The sequence below is a fragment of the Chanodichthys erythropterus genome, chromosome 3 (genome assembly GCF_024489055.1).
Source record: "Chanodichthys erythropterus isolate Z2021 chromosome 3, ASM2448905v1, whole genome shotgun sequence".
NCBI classification, from domain to species: Eukaryota; Metazoa; Chordata; class Actinopteri; order Cypriniformes; family Xenocyprididae; genus Chanodichthys; species Chanodichthys erythropterus.
Genome location: NC_090223.1, coordinates 48,802,233 through 48,818,506, shown reverse-complemented (window position 1 = coordinate 48,818,506; position 16,274 = coordinate 48,802,233). Strand labels below are relative to the sequence as shown.

General features: G+C 37.3%; 1 protein-coding gene across 3 annotated transcripts in view; it reads left to right on the top strand.

The window, feature by feature from the left end:
- prkar1b (protein kinase, cAMP-dependent, regulatory, type I, beta) overlaps positions 1-16,274 on the top strand; it is a 75,052-nt gene that overhangs the window by 1,154 nt on the left and 57,624 nt on the right. Inside the window, exons 1-4 of one of the 3 annotated variants that reach the window (XM_067376758.1) lie at positions 93-127; positions 695-885; positions 11,608-11,778; positions 15,096-15,187. In XM_067376758.1, the coding sequence (XP_067232859.1) occupies positions 709-885; positions 11,608-11,778; positions 15,096-15,187 (440 nt within the window). In that variant the 5' untranslated portion in view covers positions 93-127; positions 695-708. Of the gene's footprint in view, positions 1-92; positions 128-413; positions 531-694; positions 886-11,607; positions 11,779-15,095; positions 15,188-16,274 lie in introns of those variants that run through there. The other 2 variants (XM_067376753.1, XM_067376765.1) reach the window with 2 other exon arrangements.

Sequence of the window (16,274 nt, the reverse complement as noted above, 5' to 3'; positions counted from 1 at the left end):
TCTGACTAAAGTCAGTATCAGTGTCGGTGTCCAATCGGCAGACGGATTGACGTCATAGCGCTCGCGAGCAGCAGGACCAAACAAGCAACATCCCAGAGCGCGAGCCTCGCATCTCCGCCTCATAACGGTAAGCCAAATTAACATCAAATGCTGTGTGACACACGCGACTGTTTTCAGCTTAATACACCGACAGATGCGGTTTTCAACATAATACATGACTAAAACCATTTACACACCGCATAGATATGTATTTTGAAGCGAATAAGCTGTGATAAAAACGTAAACAGGTGATCACAGAGTGATGCTCGAGCGACACTCTTCGTTTTTCACGCACGACTGAATGCGGTGTCGGTTTCGTGAACGTTTAGGTCGAGAATAAGCATTGATGCTTCAGTTGCTGGTGATTTTGGGATGTTTTGATGTTTGAATCAATGGCGGAAGTGAAATGTAAATATGTAACATGCAGAAGAATGGCCTATATCATCATTATTATGATTCACTCATAGATAGATAGATGGATAGATGGATGGGTAAGCAGATTGAGTGACAGTTACATACATGCCTAGTGAATATAGTGTGACTAGATTTTTCTTGTCACTCAACAGATTATCATTTGAGAGAATAAAATACACAGACTTAAGAAAGAATATCTCTCTCCTCGTCCCCCCTCCTTTGCTCTTTTCTCCTGCGGCAGAGATTGAAGATAAGATGGCCACCTCCTCCTCCTCCAATCTGGAAGAAGATGAAAGTCTGAAAGGCTGTGAGGTTTTCGTGCAGAAACACAACATACAGCAGATCCTCAAAGAGTGCATCGTCAACCTGTGCATCGCCAAGCCCGAGCGGCCTATGAAGTTCCTGCGGGAACACTTTGAGAAGCTGGAGAAGGTGCGTTACTCATACCCTGTTTGTTCTGCTGGTGATATTGTGTTTGTATAAGTTATGAATTTGCATCAGAAAGGGTGATGGTTAGGGATCTCGGCTGCTGACACAACGGATGTGGCTTCATTCCCATGGAGAAGAAGGAGCTGGAGAGTTATTGAGATCATTGCCGTCCCATTTGGCTTGGCACTTAACCTCAGGATGCTCCGGGGGGATTGTTCCTAGCTGTAATGAATGTACTGTACATTGCTTTGGAAAAAAGTCTGGCTGAAAACACTGTCCGTGTATTCAGTGTTAATGAATGTGTTCTCTGTCCCTCAAACTGTCATTGTGTTAGCGCTCATAGTGAGGTTGATGTTCTTTATGTGTCTTAATTGTTGCACCATAATAGAAAGATATGAGTTATTTTTAGAAGGTTTTGGAATGAGAAATCACTGGTTAATGCTCCTTTGATCTGTTTCTGGAGTGTGTGAATTGAGTGGACAGTATACACTTGGGCACTTTATCAGGATCTGTGAAAAAGTTCATTTGCAGGTGTTAACATTGGATTTTGGATTTAGTAGGGCTTTTATAGTTTTACAGCACCTGAGTAAAACAACCTTTTCCACACATTTCTTTGTATGTAGACTCTACAGTGATTCTCAGCATTTTTGACTCCAAGGCCATTGTCGGCAAGGATAGGATTTTTTTTTTTTTTTAATTGTTTTACTCATAATTTCTATCTAATTAAATATTTTAGAGCTTGTTATAACTACAAAAAAATATATAATCATTATGTGCGCATGGACTTTTAAGATTTTATATATATGACTTTTCAATGTGTAGAAATCACACTTCTAAAATGCTTAAATTCTAAAATGCTTAAATTCTTTAATTAAAATTTAATTCTTTTAAGTCGTCTTATGGGCTTCGGCCCCTACATGTAGGAGAGGTGTGGTGTTACTTTTATAAGCGATCAGACTAACAATTTTAAAACCGACCATGAATGTAAAAGAACAGGTAAAAATCTTGTTAGTTTAAAACCGTTCAAAAGTTTGGGGTCGTTAAGATTTTTTAACGGATTTTGAGAGTTTTTGTAAAAAAAAAAACAAACAAACATATTTTATAACTTAAAATAACTGTTTTCTATTTGATTATGTTTTAAAATGTAATTTCCTGTGATCTAGGCTTCCTGCGATAGTGTTACTGTGTTCAGCTGCAACACCGGTTACGTCACTTGCCCACCGCGACACCTCATTTTGATTTTTTGTAGTAATAAAAATCACTTAGTTCAGTTAGAAAACAGACACTGCAATTAAAAACATAACGCATCTGCTCAATGCATTGTGAGCCGAATGAGAGTAGCTGCACAGATCAGCAGCAGGAGTCAGATTTAATTCATTAAAGGGGGGTATCAAACACAGTTTCTGCCAATCTCGTGTTAATCTTGAGTACATATAGACTATAGAGTAACAATGCATCCTTCAAATCTCTGAAAAGTCTTCAGTTTTATCATATTTATAAAAGATAGATACGCTAAACCGAGTCTTTCCGAAAAAAGCTGAGCCCCTGGAGGCATGTCTGCCATCAGTGCCGTGGGCGGAGCTAAAGTGTCACGAGCGCGCAGCTTTTGCGTAGAGATCGTCTGCTAGCTGCGACATCATTATATAAAAAAAGGAGACAAAAGCGGTCGTGTTGTTTACATTATATGCACTTGCACGCTGATTGCCAACAAAACACAGACATCTGATGCAGCTTTACTGACCACCCGCGATTAGGGATGTGCAACGATTAATCGTGATTAATCGTTTGCGAAATAAAAGTCTGTGTTTACGTAATATATGTGTGTGTTCTGTGTATAATAATTATGTATATATAAATACAGACACATACATGTATATATTTAAGAAAAATGTTAGATTTATATATAAAATATTTATATTTATATGTAATATAAAATATATATAAATATATATATTTATTTAAACATGCATATATTTCTTAGATTTATACATGTATGTGTTATTATACACAGTTATAATTATTATACAAAGAACACACACATATATTACGTAAACACAGACCTTTATTTTGCAAACGATTAACCGCGATCTGCAAACCGAGTGCCGAACTGGGACTTGTTAACAAAGCATTCATCACGGAAATCCCGGGAACAAACAAACATACATGCACAGCTCCGTTGCTACTCCAGAAAAACAAACTTCATCCTCTGTTCCCTTAATGCTGGGTTCTTTGGGAAGCTGAAAAAGGTAATCTTTCCCTCACTACCAAAAACACACTCCTTTGGTGACAGGAGCTGTGTCTCATTTCGGAGGCTGCATACATCATCAAGGCTGCATGCGTCATCAAGGATGTCATATTTAAGAAAAGTAACCGTCATAAAATCGACTGATATTCATTGTGAGGTGTAAAATACTGTAATTTCTTTCTTACGTTGCAATCTAACGGTTATTTTTCCTAAATGAGACTGTCTCGATGATGTATGCAGCCTTCAAAGCGAGCAGCCCCTGAATTGGGATACAGCCATTGTTGAAAAATCCCTCGGCTTCCGTATCCTGAACGAAACGTGTTGATGGACATGCTCTTGCTCTTTCTCTGGGTGATGTGTGTGTGTGTGTGCACGCTTATCAGGGAGAAGTGCCCATACAAGGAATTGCACCCTTTTATTACATCATAAAGGCCACACCTGAAAAACATTTGGCGAAACCTGTTCACAACTGGAAGTAGTACATTTGGCACAGAAATACTCTGTCATACATCCAACTCGTGTTTTGAATATTTGGCCATGTTTAGCATGAGAATACAGCTCTTTAACAGTGTAAATAAGTCAGAATGCATGAAATAGCATTACACCCCCCTTTAAGAGAGTGAGGAGCTGACTGACAAGACGATGGCGGAAGATTTTTGCAACATTTTGGATTTAAACCCAGTGCTAATAGGGAACCTGAAAAGGATTAGTTGTGTTTTTGTAGTTGTTGTGTTTTTCTTTAAGAATAATAATGAATCCACCATTCAAGCAATTGCTTCCCTTGAAATTGGCGCTAATTTGAAAGTGGAAGTCAAATGTGCATAGACCGTTTTCCGTTCATTCTTATAGAAGCTCAACTTCCATGCGAAATTTTATTTTGCATTCAAATTAGCATTTTAAAAGCAAGGTGCAACTCTCTCCCCCTGTCCAGAGAAAGACACAATTTGTTCAATAAACAACCTTTAATAAAAAAATATGAAAAAAGAAGCAATTTTATGTTTAGTTTTCTCCTCCCTGCCTTACCGAACTTGTACCAAACCGTGACTTCAATACCGTGGTATGTACCGAACCGCAATGTTTGTGTACCGTGTACACTCCTATTGTTTAGTATTTTTGTGGAAACTTTGCATTTATTCACTTATTTCAAATAGAAACATTAACATTATGAAGATTTTTACTGTCCCTTTTGGTCAATTTAATGCCTCCTTACTGAAAAAGTATTAATTTATGTTTTTCTTTCTTAAAAAAAAAAAAAAAAAATCTTATTGGCCTCAATAACAGTAGTGTACTTTATGTAAGTGGAAGTGTAAAAAGCTGGAATCATTAAACTAGAATCAACATCCCCGTTCCCCCTCAATAGACAATTAGGAGGCATGCTGATGCTTTTTGATGTTGTTGCCCAATCTTAGATTCTGTGTACAGATCTTATGAAAGTCACAGCAGTCATTCGTTTAGCTGGAGGTGCCAGTAACCGCATCCACACTCAGCAGCAACTGAACATCTTCTTTGATCATGTGCTCCAGGAACAACGGGCTTTTTCATACTCGCAGACGCTTGGGGCTTGTGCTTTTGTTAGGAATGGGTTTCTGCTGAGCTTCTGCTGGTTTAGGTAGAGCATCAAACAGCCGATGGGATTGTGTATTCATAAGACCCAATCAGATGGGCTGAGATTGTACTCAGCATAAGACATCTGCAAGAAGAGAATGACTGTCCTTGTCTTCTCCTCATGACGCATGTTCAGCGATAGCTTGTGTTTTTGAGGTTATTTAGTGTCATCGTTGTTTGTGCCGCTGGATGAATGATGTTTACTGACCCACTTGCATTTTAGTCATAGATGGGTTTTAATCGCTCACACTCTCTCTCTCTCTTTCTGTCTGGCACTTTCTGTTCATTTAGAAAGATGAAAATTCATAGGCTGCTAAAGGATACGCACTCCTAACCCTATGTTTGTGTGTGAATGAGAGTGTATGAAAACTGTGCTGGATTAAAATTGTCTTGTAGGGCACAAGGCAACATAGGGGTGAGCAAGTGAGGACGTGATTTTTTTTTTTTAAGATAGAAATACAAATTATAGGCACAATATGTAAATTCGCCACTAGAGGTCGCTTATTCAAACAAAGGCGTAGCTTGATGATGCCTTGATTTCACGGAATCATGGAAGAAGTTGTCTTCAGCCGGTGGAAAAGAATCGGGACCGGCCTCAGGCAGAAATCATGTTCATGGATGAGATTATTACTGTAGTTTGCAGCAGAGCAGGGACGAGTGCTATAGGAGCAGAAACGAGGATGCTGGAGCGATTGCTAATGAGAGACGAGCGCGACACACGTCTCGAGAGCAGCGGAGCTTTTTTTATGCCACAGTCACCGCTTCCGCTTCTTCCAGTCAAGCTTATGTGGGGTAACACAGCGCTGTTTATCATATTAGATACATTTGTGTGTTAAAAAGTTGTTATAGTGCTACTCTGTGCATTTGCTCGGCAGCTACTATGAGACACTTTAGGCACACTGCTAGATTGATATTAGGCATGTTAAAACATGGTACTCGCGGTAAATGAAGAAAATGAGATTTAAACAATAAAACTTACTGTGTTGAATCTGTCTGTGAATGTATCCAAACAGTTGCTCACCTGTCTAATAAAACACATAATATATTAAAGCACCTTTAGTGTTTCCATGGTTTCTGCTAAATAAATCCGGAAATCGAGGGTAACGCAGATATGACGGCACTGATGGACGCATGGACACGGTGCGTGTCCTGGTTAAAATTGCTTATTTCTCTTGATTTGAACATTCTTGGAAACATTTGAGATAGTGCAAGTACACAAGTCAACAAAATATATAACATTGTTCTAGTGGTTTTTGGATATTTTAGTACAAGAATCTTACATATTGTGCCTTTAAAGCTTCTTCAGGGACTTTCGCACCTAATAGTTCTAGGAACTCAGTTATAGGAACTAGCCACTAGGATAGTTCCTAAGAACTAATTCACCTCCCTTGTCCATGTTCCTGGTTGCATGTGCACCAGGAATAGGAACTCTGAATCGGTGTCTTTAAGCGCGGCATTTACAAATGCTAAACAACGGTGGATGGAAGACGCCGTGATTGGAGCTGTGTTTGTTGTGTGTCGTTTGTTTTGTGATAACGGAGACGGAATGTAAACGCATAATTTACGCGACTGAAAGAGCAAAAAGTGGGGCTAAGAGACAAAATCTCCTATGACAACTTTCAGTGTTACATATCATCGAGGCGGAGAAAACAACACAAGCCTGCAGACAACAGGTATTGAAATGAATATACTTTATTGTCCCATTGTTGGAAAATTCATCTTGGACAATCATGATATGGCTAGTACAAAATTAAACTCACATAAACAATACAAACATAATAAATTAAGGTAGATGCCGTTATCGCTGTTTTCCATGTTCGTGAAGTAAATATGTTTATACGTTTTTTAAAAAAATGCTGGGTGCTGGTGTTTGACATGCGTTTGACGAGTCAATGTAAACTTACATCAGTGATAGTTTCAATAGAGCTGGTTTAGACCCTCTCTGAAGTAGGAGCTAATTTAGTTCCACCAAATTGTTCCTAGTTCCTGCGGTGCGAACACGGCAAAACCTCAGCCAGTAGTTCTAGGAACTATGAAAAGGTTCCTCCTGTGTGAAAGCCCCTTAAGTTATACAAGATTCTTAGTGATCAGCTAGGCTGACATTTGTCAATCTTGAGATTGGCATTGACCAATAACATGACCTCTTGTCCAGTTAAAGGTTAGTTAAGCAAAAATGAAAATTCTGTCATTTATTACTCGCGCTCATGTCGTTCCACACCTGTAAGACCTTCATTCATCTACGGAACACAAGTTAAGATATTTTTGATGAAATCTGAGATAGGGCTGTCAAACGATTACTCGCGATTAATCGCATACAAAATAAAAGTTTGAGTTTGCATAATATATGTGTGAGTAATATGTGTAAATAATATGTATATATAAAAACACACAAATTAATGTATATATTTAAGAGAAATGTGTTATTTATGTACAAAAAATGTATTTATATATAATATAAATTATATAAAAATATAAATAAATACATATACTTGTAAATATTTCTCAAATATATACATGGATGTGTTTGTATTTATATATACATAATAATTACACACAGTACACCCACATATATTAGGCAAGCTCAAACTTTTATTTTGTATGCGATTAATCGTTTGACAGTCCTAATCCGAGAGCCTTCTGACCCATCTATAGGTCCAGAAAAACAAGACATCATTAAAATAGTCCACGTGACTCTGTTTTGGCTGGCACCTGCGTCAGCATGCATCGTGCTGCTCACATGTTCAGCGTCGGCCAATACTGAGTCGGCTTTCATAACATAACTTCATAACATTAAGGTTGCAGTCACATGGACTATTTAAAGATGTCTTTAGTACCTCTCTGGGCCTTGAAAGTGGTAATTAAATTGCTGTCTATGGATGGGTCAGATACCTCTCGGATTTCATCAAAAATATCTTAATTTGTGTTCCAAAAATGAATGAAGGTCTTACAGGTTTGGAACAACATGAAGGTGAACAATTAATGACAGAATTTTCATTTTTGAGTGAACTAAGCATTTTGCTCATGTACCAGTTGCAGAATAATGCTGGAGGTTTGTCAATCATATAAATAAAAATTAAAATGTAGCCTTTAAGCCCAAACATATTCAAAGTTTGGTGTCAGAATTTTATTTATTTATTTATTTTAAATAATTCAGCAAGGTTGCATTAAATTGATCAAAAGTGACAGTAAAGACAACTATAATGTTACAAAAGATATACATTTCAAATAAATGCTTTCTGATTTCACAGATTTCCGAGCATATTTGCACACTTTATGTGTTGTTTCAAGGACAGGCCTGTTGATGGCTGTCTAAAGCTTTGGAGAGAGCATGTGTGTGTTTTGTGTCCGTTTGTGTGTGGCATTTGCCCAGCTGTTCTTTTGTATCTTCCTGCCTTCACTTTGGTATTTGTGCCTTGGGATGTTTCAGAGGCAAATGTTTATGCCATTTTACAAACACTTTATCTTTTATATCCTATAAAAGATTTAATTGTAAAATTAACAGACTGATCAGATTTATAGAGGCCAGAATGTCATAGAGATGTCATAGAAAGTGACTCAGGCAAGTAAGCAACCACATAAAAGTGCACTAAAACTTCTCATATAATATTCACACACACAAACACTATACACACTCATCTGCCACTTTATTAGGTACACCTTGCTAGTACCGGGTTGGACTCCTCTTTTGTCTTCATAACTGCCTTAATTCTTTGTGGCAGAGATTTAACAAGGTGCTGGAAACATTCCTCAGAGATTCTGGTCCATGTTGAAATGATAGCATCACACAGTTACTGCAGATGTATCATCTGCTCATCCATGATGCGAATCTCCTGTTCCACCACATCTTGCTGTTTCACCACAGCAAGAATACTCAGGTAGGCTGTGGTGTTTAAACGACGCTCAACAAGTACTAATGGGCCCAGAGTGTGCCAAGAAAATATCAAAACACAACCACCAGCCTGAACCATTGATACAAGGCAAGATGGACCCATGCTTTCATGTTGCTTACGCCAAATTCTGACCCTACCATGTGAACGTTGCAGCAGAAATTGAGACTTATCAGACCATGCAACATTTTTTCCAATCTTCTATTGTCCAGTTTTGGTGAGTTTATGCAAATTGTAGCCTCAGTGTCCTGTCTTTAGCTGAGAGGAAGGGCACCCGGTGTGGTCTTCTGTTGCTGTATCTGCTTCAAGGTTGGACATGTTGTGCGTTTAGAGTAGGGCTGTCAAGATTCCTCGATTCAATTCGAGTACGTCGATTGCGAGTGGAGTGCATCTCAGCAGCTTGGTTAACAAACTCCATTTCTGCATATTCTGTGAGTTTGGGTTGCTAATAACGTTCACATGGGAACACAATGTGAGCCATTTAATCAGATTTGTTACGTAAATCACTTATAAACCTAAGCAAAGACCAGAGAACACATATGTCTACATATGGGAACTGTTCATCGCAGTTTCAAAATAAAAGTTTAAATCCTCACTCTGAGTTTGCATGTTTTAATGTTCACATGTTCAAGAGATTACAGTGACTGTAGCAATATCTATTGTAAAGAAGTGGCCAAAGAATAAAGATTAAATAAACATTTGGCAAATATTAAAGGGTTAGTTCATGCAAAAATGAAATTTCTAAATCATTACTTACTCACCCTCATGTCGTCCCAAACCCGTAAGACCTTCGTTCATCTTCAGAACACAAATTAAGATATTCTTGATGAAATCCAAGTGTATCTGATCCACACATAGGTAGCAACGTCATTGCACATTTTAAGGGCCAGAAAGGTACTAAATACATTGTTAAAACTGCCGATGTGGTTCAACCTTAATGTTATGAAGTGTCGAGAATACTTTTTGTGCGCAAAAACTAAACAAAAATAACGACTTTATTCAACAAATTCTTCTGTCCCCTGTCATACTACTATGCTGTTTTCGTTGCAGATCTTCAGTGTTTACGTCCGAATGGCGGCTCATTATTGGCCGGAATTGTATTACCTGAGCGGCACGACGCATGCATTCAGACATAAACACTGAAGCTCTGCAACGAAAATAGCGTAGCGGGGACAGACAAATTTGTTGAATAAAGTAATTATTTTTGTTTAGTTTTGGGCACAAAATGTATTCTCGTTGCTTCGTAATATTAATGTTGACAACTGCAGTCATGTCGACAGTTTTAAGGATGTCTTTAGTATAGAGCTGGGTGATATATCGCATGAGATTGTCACGCGCATTTGGTCAGTAAAGCCGGTTCCCTGATTACCGCTAAATCGCCATCACCTGCTTTCAAATGGAGTGGCATTTAATAGACAGAGCCGTAGATAACTGAAAAGCCACGCAATATCGCTTTCATTATCGAAGGCGATTCATCTGCGATATGAGCACGATCTTGCGTGGCTTTTCAGTGATCTACGGCTCTGTCTATTAAATGGCGCTCCATTTGAAAGCAGGTGATGGCGATTTAGCGGTAATCAGGGAACCGGCTTTACTGACGAAATGCGCGTGACAATCTCATGTGATATTTTGCCCAGCCCTACTTTAGTACCTTTCTGGACCTCAAAATGTGCAGTGTCATTGCTGCCTATGTGTGGATCAGATGCCCTCAGATTTCTTCAAAAATATCTTCATTTGTGTTCATTTTTGAACACCTTTGTTCATGAAGATGAACAAAGGTGGTGTGGAACAACATGAGGGTGAGTAATTAATGACAGAAATGTCAGTTTTGGGTGAACTAACTCTTTAAAGGATTCAATCTACTGTGTAATAACAACAATCACTAGGCCGTTGGCGCCCTCTGCAGGCATTTATTATAATACATAATGTACATAATTCATCTTCTATTTTCATTACCATAAAAAAATCTCATTACTTGATTAATCGTCAAAGTAATCGATCGATTACTCGATTGTAAAAATAATCGTTAGTGACAGCCCTAATTCAGAGATGCTCTTCTGCATGCCTCAGTTGTAATGAGGTTATTTGAGTTGCCTTTCTATCAGCTCGAACAAGTCTGGCAGTTCTCCTCTGACCTCTGGCACCAACAAGACATTTTGCCCCTCAGAACTTTTTCAGACCGTTCTCTGTAAACCCTAGAGATGGCTGTGTGTGAAAATCCCAGTAGATCAGCAGTTTCTGAAGTACACAGACCAGCCCGTCTGGCACCAACAATCATTCCACGTTCAAAGTCACTTAAATCACCTTTCTTCCCCATTCAGTTTGAGCTTCAGCAGATCATCTTAATGCCTCAATGCATTGAGTTACTGCCATGTGATTGGCTGATTAGATATTTGCATTAACGAGCAGTTGAACAGGAGTACATAATGAATTGGCTGGTGAGTGTAGTTTTATGAAATCAATATGATAATGATTAATACTGACACTCTTGCATGTGTGTTTATTGCATGTACATGTATACATATTATACATATTAGATTACTACATATTCATCATAAATGTTTACACAGTACATGTATAAATAAATATTACTTATACTACAGTATGTCTATCCCATATACAGTAATGTACAGTAAGACTGTGTAGCCTCTCACAGACAGACGCATCATTTGTGCTGTGGCACGCAGCTTCATTGTTCTTCCCTCTTTCATACGGGAATCTTTCACTGTCTCTCTCGAGCTCTGCCAGTGAAATCTCAGTGCTGTTGTGTCTGCTGTCTGTGCTCACAGTAGGTTTCAGTCTTTTAGATGCATTAGAGCTTATTATCTGTAATCGTTATTTTTAATCGTAGCTTTACCCTCTTTTTAACTCTGCACAGGTTTTTGGGTGTCCATCTAATGAATGGGCCTTCATTAGATGGTCACAGCCCTCTCAATGTTTTCAAATGGATTATTATTCATATGTATCATTTACTTCCTCTCTCCACAGGAAGAATGCAAGCAGATCATGGCCCGTCAGAAGTCCAATTCGCAGTCGGACTCTCACGATGATGAAGTGTCTCCTCCTCCTCCAAACCCGGTGGTGAAGGCCAGGCGCCGGAGAGGTGGGGTCAGTGCTGAAGTCTACACAGAGGAGGATGCCGTCAGCTACGTCAGAAAGGTTAATAAAAATCGCATTATTTTCAAGCACACTGTTTTGGATTTGTCTCAGTCTTTTCTTTAGATTCAGATTCAGGTCCAGATTCAGGACTGTGTTTTCACATATTCACACATATTTGTTTCATTATATTTGACAAAAATTGGCATTCACAACACATTTGACTTTTCATAATGTGGCATTTTAGAATATTCGGTAGGAAATAATACAGGGTAGGATGTGAATTTTATTTGATTAGATGAAAATAATGATATTATTGGTTGTTTTCCTTTTCTGCACCCCCTTAATTATATAAGCAGAAAACAAGTTGAAATGTGCATTTTTCTTTAAAATACATGCACTATTTATTAGAGTCGTTTGCATAAAATGCCTCAAGAGAATTCACACATTTGCCCTGTGAAGGGCTGTAAAAAGATTTTAATTAATTTACATTTTTAACACATACAGTTTAATATAGCCACGTTTTTTTTTACCCGTAGTAAAATACTGTTTGTGATGCTTATAGACACCAGACAAATAATGATTTATGCTACAGATGCTCTTTACTCATCTCACTTGAACTAAATAAGTGCAGTAATTAATAGAAACGAACAGGGGAAATTACGGAAGAGGATTAGGGCCAAGCAATAATAAAAAAATAAAACCATCTCGAGATTAAAGTTGTTAAATTTCGAGAAAAAAGTCTAAATAAAATGTTGAGAATAAAGTCATTAAATTACGAGAAAAAACTCGTTAAATTTCGAGAAAAAAGTCGAGATAAAATGTTGAGAATTAAGTCATTAAATTACGAGAAAAAACTCGTTAAATTACGAGAACAAATTCGTTAAATTATGAGAAAAATGTCGTTCAATTTCAAGAAAAAAGTCGAGATAAAATGTTGAGAATAAAGTCATTAAATTATGAGAAAAAAGTTACGAATTTGTTCTCATAATTTAACGACTTTTTTCTCGTAATTTAATGACTTTATTTTCATAATTTAATGAGTTTATTCTCAACATTTTATCTCAACTTTTTACTTGAAATTTCACAAGTTTTTTCTCATAATTTAATGAATTTATTCTCAACATTTTATTTAGACTTTTTTCTCAATTTAACGAGTTTTTTCTCTAAATTTAACAACTTTAATCTTGAGATGGTTTTATTTTTTTATTATTGCTTGACCCTAATCCTCTTCCGTAGGAAATACAAACACTGAAAATTATATGCATTTAAATTACGTTGGCTACTAAATAATACAAATTCTCAATAATAAGCAATAATATAGCCAAATAAAGTAAAAATATAATACCAAATAAAGTTACTTAAGAATGCACTGAGTTCATATCATATTCCCATATCATATGCTTATTTATATCTCTGATGAGGATTGATACTTCGGTTGACAATAGCAAACATTCAAACTTCATGAGAGTTGAGTGTTGTTCCACGTAGAAAGAGAAGGCAGTTTTTGAGCCATTTATTCCCCTGGCTGTCAGAACAAAATCGGGAAATGTATTTTACACACTTGAGTGTTTTGTATGGATAAAGAGATCCCTGTGGATCACCGCTGAGCCTGAACCACATAATCAACAGGAGAAAGATTGAAAGATTGCGTATCTCGTTGAATTACCACAAAGAGGTACACAATAATATAAGAAGAATGTTTTCTTTCATCTCTGATAGACAACCATCCTCTCTTTAATTTAAAAAACAAAAACGAAAAAAAGATTCATTATATATAGCCAAGTTTCATATTCGAGTTTCTTCATATGCCAACGCAGCCAAGACCGGATAGCCATGAGCGGAAGTAACCATGCACGCACCCGCATCACCGCAGCTCACCGGCGCCACCTTGTGTACCTAGTCCATTATATACTATTATAGTATTTATTATTTTGAACTGACTTTTATTTTATATTTTCAGTTTTCAATTTTAATCAGTCAAATGTCCTCGCTAGAGGCTTGTCAAAGTATTTCACAATATAAGTGGGGACATTTGGTCCTCACAAGTATAGCCAAAACAAGTACACACACACACACACACACACACACACACACAAATAATAGACATAAACATAAAAGCCTTTTGTACTGAAAACACTTGTACTGTTCGCATAAAAAATGACCGCATTGGAAAAAAATGGGAATTTCATCTAGTGGAAATGTTTGGTACTGCGTCCAAACAGAATATTACTGCAAGCTAATTTTTTAAGATATCAACCTCAAATTTGGAACACAACTTTTTTAGATTTATGGCTTTGATTTTCTCACATTTTTAGAATAAAACATGTTTTGGAATACATATAATTTATATAAAATTTAAAACTACTATTTTTATGCATTTTTCATAATTATCAACTTAAAATTCTCAGTTTCTGACACTCCTGGCACTCGAGTTTGTCGACAACAGGACAAATGGATGAGTGAAAGAATGTTCTCTTTTACGCAGGTCGTTTGCATCTCTGTAAAGATTTCAGAAGATTACCAGCATCAGGAAAAAGTGGATGGTTCATTTTAATGGTGTCCCGGATAGCGTTGGAGGATTACTTGTTTGTTCGGAGTATTTCGTTTTATAAACGAGGCACAGAGAGTTTGCAAATAAACTTTTGTTAAAAGTTTATTATTTCTGACAGCATTTCATAATGTGTTGTCTGTAAATGATAGTTTTATATGGATAATATTTTTAAAACACTTACTCACATACAAAAGCGAGTGGGCGTTGATACTGTTTCCTAAGCAGTGATGTTAGCCAAACATAACAGTGGCCGTTTACTGACAAGCCTTAAAGGAGCTGCCCTTTAAAAATGGATAATTTCAGACAGAGGGTCAGAATGAAGGTTAAAAAATATTTTTTTCAAATACAGTTTATACCTGTTTTTTGGGGGTGTGTGCAAAAAAAACATTATTAACATTATAAATGAACCTCAAGGAACACATTAAAATAATAATAATTTTAAAAAATCCATGCCATGACCCATTTAATAACCGCAAACCCTAAGTACTAAACATTTGTACATAACTCGTCCTGCATCATTTGTGCTACAGTATGAACATGAATGATTTTTCAAATCATGGACATTATTGAGGAGAGGTGTACTATTAATTAAGTAATCTCTAAGCAATCAGAATTACACTTTTTGCCTTGTGTATGATAAAACAGGTGAAAAAGAGAGTTGAGATTGGTCTTTTAACTTTTAACTTAATTGGTCTTTTAATTGCTCTTTTAACTAATTTCCTTGTGAAAATACACAAATGTAGTTAGATATTATTTTGCAGAATGCCAAGAAAACCTAATAATTTGTTTGTTTAATCTAGTGACTTATTGTTTTCTTTGGTTACAGGTCATTCCAAAGGACTACAAGACAATGACTGCGCTGGCCAAAGCCATCTCTAAGAATGTGCTGTTTGCCCACCTAGATGACAATGAGAGAAGGTAAATGCTCGTCATCTCTCAATATATTCCTCATTATGATGAATCGGGTTGCGTTGTTTTCAGCCGGTTTCTTGTTGTCAGCACTGGTCTTGTGTTTAGCGGGGTGAGGGTGTGAGTCGTGTCAGAGGGGCTTGTGAGTAGCCACTGTATTCGCTCTGTTGCTCTCGTCACCATGGCAACTTGCGTCGAAATAAAATGAGGCATTGTGTCTGACAGTAGTGGAAAGTGTGTTTTAATGTGGGTGTGGGGAAATAGCATTGCGTGGATTGTTGGCTTTTTGAGTCGGGGAGATGCCACAAACCCTAAACAACAACGAGAAGAAAAAAAAGCCTCTCCCAGGAATTTCGCTCAGGTTGCTCTGTCTTTGTGCATGGAATACAGTTTCACTGCTGAGGAGAATCCATTATGCATACAGATCCACCATGAAGGGAACAAACTCTCAGCTTTCTGCTTTTAAACCCTCTATGAGAACACACGAAACAGCCCAAACTGCCCAAAACATCCAGCACTCAGCTGGAAATTCACCACACTTATTATCAGGCTTTCTCGCCAGGGACTGCAGATGCGTGCTATCGTGTTTTAAGATTGATATCATTTTTTTTGGCTGTTGTGAATGTATTACAGTCACCATTTATCAGAATTACAAGCAAATTTAGTTGGAAAACACTGATTAGCATGGCTATTTTGTATTGTACATCATCTTAAGTCCTAAAGCTTATGTTGTCATTTTTCTTTGGAAAGCTCCAGAACACTCTTCATATTTCTGAATCAGATTTGTGGAGAACCATGTTTCCATGGTTACGGGATCTTCGCTCCTGGCGACAGAATAGCACAATGTCCAATTATCTGCATATGTGTCTGTGATACTGTCAAAGCAACAGGCTTGACGTGGTCATACTGAGGTGCAGCAGATTATGACTCTGCGGTGTCTGGTAAATGACTGGAAAATGACATTATGTCAGAATCATTTCATTTTAGTCTGACATGTTGCAGATGCACTGTGAACAGTCTGGATTTCTCTAGACTTGCAGTCAAACACTTTAACTAGAATAAATAACACTTTAATTGGAAATAATAGAATGTTTCA